General features: G+C 39.9%; 1 gene segment (V, D, J or C); it reads right to left on the reverse strand.

The window, feature by feature from the left end:
* Nucleotides 1-1125: 1125 nt before the first annotated feature.
* On the reverse strand, nucleotides 1126-7856 carry LOC143483883 (Ig mu chain C region-like). The segment is given in 9 exon segments: nucleotides 1126-1548; nucleotides 1663-1805; nucleotides 2735-3040; nucleotides 3155-3460; nucleotides 3625-3930; nucleotides 4068-4373; nucleotides 4734-5012; nucleotides 5597-5902; nucleotides 7671-7856. Coding segments are annotated over 9 exon segments (1983 nt in total).
* Nucleotides 7857-10763: the final 2907 nt, after the last annotated feature.

Consider the following 10763-nt stretch of genomic DNA (forward strand, 5'->3'; position numbering starts at 1 on the left):
GAGATTCCATGTTGTCACACACAGCAAGGGGCATTGGGACAGCAAATTAATTTTGTTTCTTTCAACATTTTTGTAAAGTGCTACATTTAATTTATTGAGTAGAATTATTTCATTTAAGTTTATTAAGCCAATTTCATAAGTATTATTAATAAAGTCCCTGTTGAAACACTTCTGCAATTGCTAACACCTCCACTACAAATACGCAAATACACTAATACATGGGGGCTAAACACAAATGACCCCCTAAACTTCATAATGAAATTCTGTTCAGTTCATACCATTTTCAAATGACAAATTTATCTTGCCACAAAGATTTAAAGAATTTATTGCGAGACAATGTTTTGCCATCTCATGATCTTAGTTGAGAAGTTGGAAAATCGGCAATCATATTCTCTCTGAATAACATCTTTAACACTTTTACACAGTGTGTGTCATACAAACTTTCAGCATAACAAATACAACATAGTCAGAATGTGCCGTTTGTTCAGTATAACACTGATTCCCCAGAGGTGCAAACCTCTTTCTAGCTTTGACAGTTGGTCCACATTTAGCATGTGAAAGCATCTTGTCTCTTTCACTTCCTGACTGTGCTTACATCTTCCTAGAAAGAACCTTCAGTTCTATGACTGTTTTTATTCGAGATGGGTTATGGATGTGTCGGGGCTTTTTAACTCACTCTGCAAATTAACTGAGCAAAAAAAGAGCAGGTCTTATTCACATGGAAATTTCAATCTAGAAGACCATAAAATCAAGAAGGAAAGTTAATCTAAGAGGCTAAATAATATCTTCAAAAGAAAATATTATCTGTCCTTATACACTGTTGAATAACGGTAAGAATTAAGAATTAGTTGATAACCAGTGTTGACTACATTGTTTTAAGCCTTCATTATTGCAATATATAGTTGCTGCAGTGCAATGAATAATCCATAACGAAAAATTCATAATGTTTTTGTATTTACATGTGACCCACAAGGCTGAATACCACATACTGTTTCTGTAGAAAGTATCTAACCCCATATGAAAATTGAATATATTCGTGCACATTACTAGTAATCTAAAAAAAAAACTCCTGAAGGGAGGGGTTCGGGGCTGTAGCCTGACAAATCTAACAAGTGAGAGACAGACTAGATATGCAGAGTGACTTTATTCAGGCAGACTTACAACTCAGCTAGGTGTATACAGAGGGAAATCACATCCAGTTAGTTAACACCGATTAAATAGAGCAGCATGACCAAAAGAAGGAAAATGCATTAATGCATAAATAAATTAATCTGGAACAATAACAAAATTTTCCCATAAGCAATAACAAGAAAGGGAATATTTATTCACAGGTTAAATAAATCCACAATAAGATTTTATGTGTGCATAGAAGCCCCTACCCACTATGCGTCTGTAATCCATAAAAACCAACACGTACACACAAATGAATTCAAACATCTGCACATATGCATATGTAGAAAAAAGATATATTTTTAGAAAATATTCACAAGATAACTGAAGATACATTCATGTGTTTTCCAGGCATGTTCAAATCATTCATGATTTCATCTGAAAAACATGAATAATAAAAAGAAGTGTTGATTTCACTCACATGCAAACACATAAGATAAAAGTATAGGTCTCTAAGAGTGGCATGAAAAGAAGGTTTAACAATCTGTTTACCTTGGAGAGGCTGAGAACAGTGCTGTAGATCAGAGAGAAGATGAAGAGGAAGATGAAGGATGAAGCAGTGGACCACAAACTACTGAACTCGTCTTCATCCAAAGTCGCCCCATCAGTGTACAGTACTATTTGTTCTTCTGGAACTGCACAAAAGAAGAAGCAAAAAGCTAAATGGTGAAGTACATTGAAACAAACTAAAATATGTTTAAGACGAATGATTAAGCATTATCGACTCATGTTCTATATACTGTTCTATATACTACACCATATATAATTATATGTAATGATATGTATTATGATTTATGATGATTGCATAAGGGAGGATATTTCCAGACAAACACTGGATTAGTAAGCAGCTTTCTCAGCATATAAGTGTAGGACAAGATGACATGTTCTTGATTATATTTCGTTAGCAAGGATAAAATAATTTTGCTCTGCATCAATAACAGATTAGATTTCTTCCTTTGCAGTGTGCCTGTATGCAAGCAATGGAGGACTGTGTTCTAGAGTGAACTATAACAGCAAAACAAAAATAATAAAATTCATAATAATATCTGAAATGAAAGCTTCATTGTGTTTGTCAAATGCAATTGTGTATTTTTTCTTTATTTTTAAGACTTGCAAGTAAAAAAGGAACCATTGAATCATTTAGCCCAAACTGTCAGCTACAAAATGTTGAATAACTAAAGCAAACTGGAACATGTCACCTGAAAGGACTACAATCAGACACACAAATACTAACACAAAATATTGAACAATAACAACAGGAAAACAAAATACAGAGCACAACCAGACAAGTACAACATGCAGCGGTCAGAACACACAGTATCAGGGCTGGTCTAACGTGTGTTTGGTTTTGTATTAACACTGCAGTATTACAATAATGTTCTTGTGAACAGTAACAGGTCAGGTTTGGAGTGATATTACGTTTAGACCATGGCCCATGCAACAACATGCTGTACACAAAAAACACAAAACAAGTGAAACCAGAGATACACAACACAGAATGAGTCATGACAACAAGCATCTCATGGACAAGGTATGACAGGACATGTACAGGACATGAGTTTACTCTTGGATGTTGTCTTCAGAAGCGGGATTGAGTAATTCTCCATTCCAGCATGTTTGACTGCACAGGTGAACGTCATTAATGGATCATCGTACTCCTGTTGTGTCACAGTTAAAGTGCTGAAGACAGACATGGAGTTGTCATTTTTGATGACTGAAGATGTGAAGTTGCCTTCAATATACGGATCATTGTTCTTTCGCCACATGACATACACGTCCCCAAGAGGAGAACCGTTGATCTCACACAACAGTGACACTTTGTTAGGATCCGTTTCCTCGGGTTTATAAATGAGAAGAGTGGGAGCTTGAGCTAAAAGGGAGAAACATACATCATATTACATTTAGAATTATAATTAGAAGTTTATATTTGAAACAAATACACATAGACAATAATTAATATTAAATATATTGAAACCTCTTTTACCTTTTTTGTTAACGGTAATGTTATTAGAGATATGTTTGTTTCTCCATGTGGCAGAGCACTCCACATTATTACCAGAAAACCAGGCTGTATGATCAAGGTCCAAGGTGCTACTCTTTGTGTATTGCTGTCCTGTCTTTTGAACTTTACCATCATCCCCATTTTGATTCTGATTGTTAAGTGTCCATGATACTTTGGCTTCTTTCACATCTTGCTCATTATCTCCAGTAATAACACACTCCATTACTGCTCTGTTGTTTATGAACAACTCTTTCACATCAGGTCCTTTGATTTTCACACTAAATGGATCTGCATGAAGAACATGCAAAAGTATTTTAAGACTTGCAAGAAAAAAAGGAGCACAAAACAAGTGAAACCAGAGATACACAACACACAGAATGACTCATGACAAAAAGCATTTCATGGACAAGACATGAAAGGAGATGTACAGGACATGATAAATTTGAGTTTACTCTTGGATGTTGTCTTCAGGAGCGGTTGTGAGTAATCCTTCATTCCAGCATGTTTGACTGCACAGGTGAACGTCATTTTTGGATCATTGTACTCCTGTTGTGTCACAGTTAAAATGCTGAAGACAGACATGGAGTTGTCATTTTTGAGGACTGAAGATGTGAAGTTGCCTTCAATATACTGATGGTCGTTCTTTCGCCACATGACATACACGTCCCCAAGAGGAGAATCGTTGATCTCACACACCAGTGAAACTTTATTAGGATCCTTTTCATCAGGTTTATAAATGAGAAGAGTGGGGGCTTGAGCTAAAAGAGAGAAACATACATCATATTATATTTGAAATTATAATTACCGGTATATAATTTGAAGCAAATACATATAGACAATACGTAATGTGAATGTTAACATTTGATTTAAAACTCTTTGAATGTCAAATATTTACCTCGTTTGTTAACGGTAACGTTATCAGAGATAGGCTTGTTTCTCCATGTGGTAGAGCACTCCACTTTATTATTAGAAAACCAGGCTGTCTGATCAAGGTCCAAGATGCTACTCTTTGTGTACTGCTGTCCTGTCTTTTGAACTTTACCATCATTCCCGTTTTGATTCTGATTGTTAAGTGTCCATGATACTTTGGCTTCTTTCACGTCTTGCTCATTATCTCCAGTAATAACACACTCCATTACTGCTCTGTTGTTTACGAACAACTCTTTCACATCAGGTCCTTTGATTTTCACACTAAATGGATCTGCATGAAGAAAATGCAGAAGTATTTTATTTATTACTGGAATATAGATCAAAACTATAACATGTTGATGCTAATGTTGATGTTAACATTCATTAATCCTGTGGGATCTGCCCCAATGTCATCTTGAAACGTTTCTATAGCACAATTCTATATTCAAATCAAAAATATAATATGAAGAGGCATTTATATTATTTCCAACAACAATAAATAACTTTCTTGTTGTATCGAATCTGTTGTTGTAACATAATTAATATTTGTGTGGGGTGGGGAGCTAAATAATATTAATGTGTAAAGATATCTCAGTGTATTACATTTTAAAATGTATTAGGACCATTCAATGAATCCATGATACCACTTTACCTGTAAAGGTTTGTTTTTCCGTGTACGTTTGGCCGGTATGTGTTACTTCACAGGTGTACTCCACGTGTTTTTTCCATTTGCTCTCAGTGACTTGAAGAACGCTGCCAGCTGTGTACAAGCCTGGCTTACTCTGGCCTGCTGGCAGGTCCAGGCCTGTAACATCTGCCCCATCCTCTTTCCACTTAACGGTGAAGCTCTTAGGGGAGAAGTTCTCCAGAACACACATAATGGATTTGCCATCGGAAACCTTCACCAGATTGATATTTGGTTGCTGAAAGACTGAACATTAAGAGAGATTTGGAGATTTGGATTTGGAGAGAAATATGTTGCACATAAATATTTCTCTATATATTGCATAGTTCCATAGTATATGGTAAAAAAAAGAATCAAAATGTAAATAGACTTAGAAAGCCAAAGACTAATTCTAATTCTGGTTCTATACTTCATTGTGGTTATGATTAAGCATTAGACACTTTTGAGATGAGTAGTGCTGGTCAAGCATTTGTGTCACGGTCGTACGAGTGTTTAGTATGAGTGTTTAGTGTGTGTCAGTGTTGAGCTTGTTGCTTGTCTTTGAACTATATCCCTTGTCCCACGTGTTGTCCTGATAAACACAATATATTTGTACAGTATATAAAACATATACAGACCTAACCTTCAGCTATGATAAACAATACAACTAAATAGTCACATTTACAACTGTTTAATTACAGCAGTCATACACATTACAAAGTTCAGACAGCTCCAGTTGTAAATACTATTCCAACTAAAACCTCTTTGAAGGCCTACGCAAATTATACAAATTGGAAGAACAAATGTCATTTTCATCATGTCCCAGTGCAGCAGTTTTTGTATTCTCCTACCTGGCATTTTAATGGTTCCAAATTTTGATCCTGCCGGATGTTCAGCTGTGCACTTGAATGGCTGTTCAGCAGTCAGGTTGGAAGCCTTAACTCGCACATGGCTGACCGAGGTGTAGGTCCCACTGGTCTTGATTGCAGGATACTGGATGAAGTCAGTAAGTTCAGTCCCCTGGGGGTCTGTCCATTTGAACTTCAAAGGTTCGGCAGGAGTGAAACCAGACGTTAAACAGCCGAATGTGAAGAATCCATCTGAACCAGAGCCACATTGTGACACAGCAAAGACTGACGATGGTGCGGATTGTTGTTCTGCAAAAATGCATTGAGAAATTAAACTACAATTTATAAACAGTACGAACAGAATAGCTTTGCTATTACTACTGTTTGTGATTACAAATAAGACATGAATTAGAACCTACTGCCAACATTTAAATGTATTGATCCTACATTGTTAATTGTAGGAGTACCCCACAATAAACACATATTTATAAAGGTATGAATATTAAACTAATTGGTTGAAAAGCTCAAATAAAATTATAGATACAAAAAAAAACAACAAATAAACATTATACCCACTGTTAGTCACCGACTAATATATATATATATATATATATATATATATATATATATATATATATATATATATATATATATATATATATATATACGAAGAATAGCAATAGCATAATAGCATTATCATTAACATGAACAGCAATAATACAATTTGTTCGAATACGAATAATAATAGCATTATTATTAGGATATTATTATTGTTATTATTATTATGCATTCATTACATGTTAACCAAACACCTGATAACAATAAAAAATAGTTTTGTTGTGAAAAGACCCGCGTACTGTTTCCATATCACTAAGTTACATTTTTATTTAATACTTACCTAATTCATATTTTATTTACGTATGCATTAATATAGTATTAGCAAACATTAATGTGCAAAAAATGTTCACGAACAAAACGTTATATATAAGCCATCTTCTAGTCTTGTCAGAATACATAGACATTTTTGGAGCTTTGAACGTTTTACTAGATAATTCTGCAAAAGGTTTTTGTAAGACTTCTCTTTGCAAAACCCGTAATCTGTAAACGGTAAACTAAACTACTTACCGCTTGTTACGGCGACAACTGTGCCGCTGCCCCAATAGTCAAAAGCCCAGTTACACGGTGGTCAAAGTAATTTCACATCACGGCAATATAATGTAAAGTACTGGCTATCAATTGATCTGACATCCACATTAACCTTGTACGTTCATTTTAACCTAAATTACGCCCTGGGTCGCAATGAGTAATAATTGGACCTATATGTTAATTAATGCCTTTAATGCTGTGGAGATTTTAGCTTTTTCCCGCCATCACGTAGTCAAGCTTAGACTAATTTTACAATCGCAATGTCAGCAGCCGTGACCAACAATCTTAGAATAAGGTGCATAACTATTTACTTTGCATATTAATATTTACTTAACAGAATTTAAACTTGTCTATCTTACCAGATGTCACGGTGACCATGGTTCCTTTCCCCCAGTAGTTGAATGCATTGTCACAGTGACAAAAGTGCAAAAAGGCTTAACATATGAACTGTGTCGCCATGGCATGAGGTTAAAATATCCAAATAGCCTATTAGCCTATTCATTTCAATCGTAAGGACTAGAAATTTAAACGAACCGTACTGAAGAAGGAGCCTTACCCGTTGAAACTGTTACCAACGTGCCTTTTCCCCAGTAGTCAAAAGCAGCGTAGTCACAGTGATATTTGATGCGTTTCAGCGTAACAGAAACATTAAATGGTGTTCAAGCCATTTTTTAATGTCAGGCGACCTATACATTAATGTTCATTAACGTTTGTTCTTTTCTAAACAGAAAACTATTCTGGGGGAAATACTACTAAAATGCTTGCCTAACGTTCCTAAAACGACGTTAATTGTAACCTATTTAGTTTCAGATTTTTACATTTATTTAACATTTTCCATGTAGGCCTATAATAGAATATTTAGGTGACGTTTATCGAATATGAACGTTAACACCAATTGGTGTTGAACGTGTCTCATTAGTTTATTTCTTACCTGATGTGACGGTCACCATCGTTCCTTTTCCCCAGTAATCAAATGCACCGTCACAGTGAAAACAACACAACCCCTCCCGTACAATATGCTGTGGTTATGGTCACACGTCTACAGATTATTTACAAAGACTAATAATCAAAATTTCTGCTAAATTATTTGATGCTTATATTTACAACGCCGGTTTAATAAATGATATCCTACCTGAGGTCACGGTTACTGAAGTTCCTTTTCCCCAGTAGTCGAAGTAGTCATCACGATGAATAACTGGAACTAATTCGCTGTTCAAAAATCCTGCCCATTGCTTTCTACCGCTACGCTGACTTAGCTGACTCAATGATATATTTTGAACCTGGGTCATTATAGGCTGGGCTTTTCACTGTTCTTTATGAAATTACGCTTCTTTATTTGTTTTATTGTTGTTTATTTGTTACGTTTGTTAGACCCGTACAACAGATAACGTAGACTACGTACCTGAGGTAACAGTCACCTGGGTTCCTTTCCCCCAGTAGTCAAACCTATCACGTTGGTTTATGAGTTTAGAGGAGCTGACCAAAAACTCTTATAAAACAACAAACACGTTTTAGGAAGTGTGACGTTCAGGCACAGCAGAAACGGACGAGGCACGAATCCGGTTTCGCTCTCAAACAACGTAGCCTACACTTTAATAACAAAAGAACGTATACCAGTGGGGAACCGTCAGGGCCCTCTACGCCCTCTCAGAGGGCCTAAAATATTCTTAAAACAATATATATATAATTATCCAATTTTATTTTATCTACTTACAGTTTTACAATCGACATCTTAAACAATTACAAAAATATAAGCAAATAAAATATTCAACCGTGTCTATTCAATCTGTGTTGGAAGGTGAGGGGTTAAATGGAAGCCTGTGAGCCTGTGTCCCCCCCTATCAGGACTGTGATGCCCGCTGTTCGTTTACAGTTATAATTCAGCGCAATACCAGTTTCAAATGACAGTAAAATTGACCAATCATATCTTCCCTCTTAGTGGGCGGGCTTAACTGTATGATAATTTCCGCCCGCTGTGGCGACGCTAGCTGTCGTTAGCCTACCGCCGCTACCTAGTTTCGATTCGGCCCTTTGACGTCCTCATTTACATATTTCGCTTGCGAGAACCACGGAGCTGTGAAACCTTATTTTGTTTGGAAACTTATTTTGCTTAACAAGTTATCTAGTACAAATGTTATTTGAACGCACTACATGCGTTTCTAAAGTTATACCGTCGTCTCTGTTTTTTCTTTATTCTTTAGTGCAGTTTATTAGGAGAGGAAAAAATTTCGGGGGGGGGGGGGGGGGTGTAGCGGGCCCAGGTTTAATGGTCACTACTCGCTACTGACGTATACACACCCAGAAACTCTATCACACGGACAAAGACGAGCACGGGACACTGCGCGAACGCACATTAAATAGACAAACAACATAAGTCCAGAGTGATTACGAGACAAGCCACAGGTGAGACCAATGAACACACGCAGACACAACCACACCCATGAAGATCCACAGACGACGCAGACGACGTAGACACACGCCCACAGGGAGGGGTCCGTAGCTGTTCCGTAACAGAACCCCCCACCAGGGGCCCGCTACTCCCGGAGCGTCCCGCACAGCCGGAAAGCCCCGAATCCACTCTGACGGGCAGATTCGGATCTGCCGGAGTTGTAACCTCCGAGAGCCGTCTCCCCCGATAGCAGGTCTGCCACAAACTCCTTAAAACACCCTCCCTGGGAAGACCGGGGAAAACACGTTAGACACACTCAACGATACGGGTACAAGGATAAACAACGGAACATTAAAACACATTGGTACAATAGGGAAAAGGGGATTCGGAAGCAACACTGGTACTGACAAAAACACAGGTACACAGACATTTATCACCGGAGCCAGGCCTCCCGCCTTGAATAAAGCCTGCAGCGGCGAGAAAGCTCTGGGGGCTGGAGACGCTGCAGAAGGCGGTTCTGCCCCCGCCTGTGCCGCACGCTCTCCACTAGGTGCCGCACGACTGGCGGACGTGCTAGGTGCAGTGCGACTTGTAGACCGCTTGGGGGCAGCACGACTGGCGGGCCTCGCGGCAATCTTCCTCCCGGGTCTGCGGCCCCCTCCTCTGGGAGTGCCGTAGGGTCTTGCCGCACTGTAAGCCTGCCGGGGCTCTCTCCCTCTCTCTAAGGACCCCCAGCGAAAAGCCTCTCCTCCACCAGGCCAGCCTCCCCTGGATCCGGTAGCGGGGGTGGTGTTCATTGCAGACCCCTCCTCCTCGGCCACGCTCCAGTCCATGGACCGAGCGGGGGTCTCGCTCTGAGAGTACTCCATAGGCTCCTCCCCCAAGGAGTCCTTACCCTCTGACCCAGGCGGACTGTCCGGTCCGCTCTCTTCCCCCTTATACACGGTCGGGACCGAACTCACCGACGGAGGGGGGCTTTCCTCCTCACTCTCCTCACCGTAACGCGCGGTGGGGACAGGACCCTCTGACGGAGGGGGACAGACGTCACCGTCCTCCTCGCCCAGATCATCGTCTCCCGACAGGGCAGAGCACACCGACGGAGTGGGGCTGACGTCTCCCTCGTCTTCCCCATAGCACTCAGTGGGGGCTGAGTATATCGATGGAGGGGGGCTGACCTCTCCTTCCTCCTCTCCGTAACATTCCGTCAGCGCGGAGTAAACGGAAGGAGAGTAGTTGTCTCCTCCTTCCTTCTCCTCCTCTTCAGAGTACTCACTCCCGAACTCGTCTTCGGGGGGCTGGCACTCACCATCCCCACATAAACCACGAGCGGGTCCTCTGTGCTCTCTTCAGTTTCAGCCAGGGGGGAAGATGCGCGCTGGTGCTTGGTTTCTTCCTCCCTCAATTCACAGCTGCCCACAGCAATGGGTGCCAGCTCTAGGGACGCGTGGGAGTGTTTCTCCTCCCATATGCGCACCGCGGATTTGTGGAAGTGTTCCACCATCTCTGCGTCCTCCGTCTCTCGGGCCGCGCAGAGCATATAAGCACAGACGGAGTCCTGCTTCATCACCTGCTCGGTCACGGGGGCTTTGCGGTGCCGGACGGGGGAAGAGCCGTGATGATGCCGGCTCTTTCTCT

This window comes from Brachyhypopomus gauderio, chromosome 2 (genome assembly GCF_052324685.1).
Source record: "Brachyhypopomus gauderio isolate BG-103 chromosome 2, BGAUD_0.2, whole genome shotgun sequence".
NCBI lineage: Eukaryota > Metazoa > Chordata > Actinopteri > Gymnotiformes > Hypopomidae > Brachyhypopomus > Brachyhypopomus gauderio.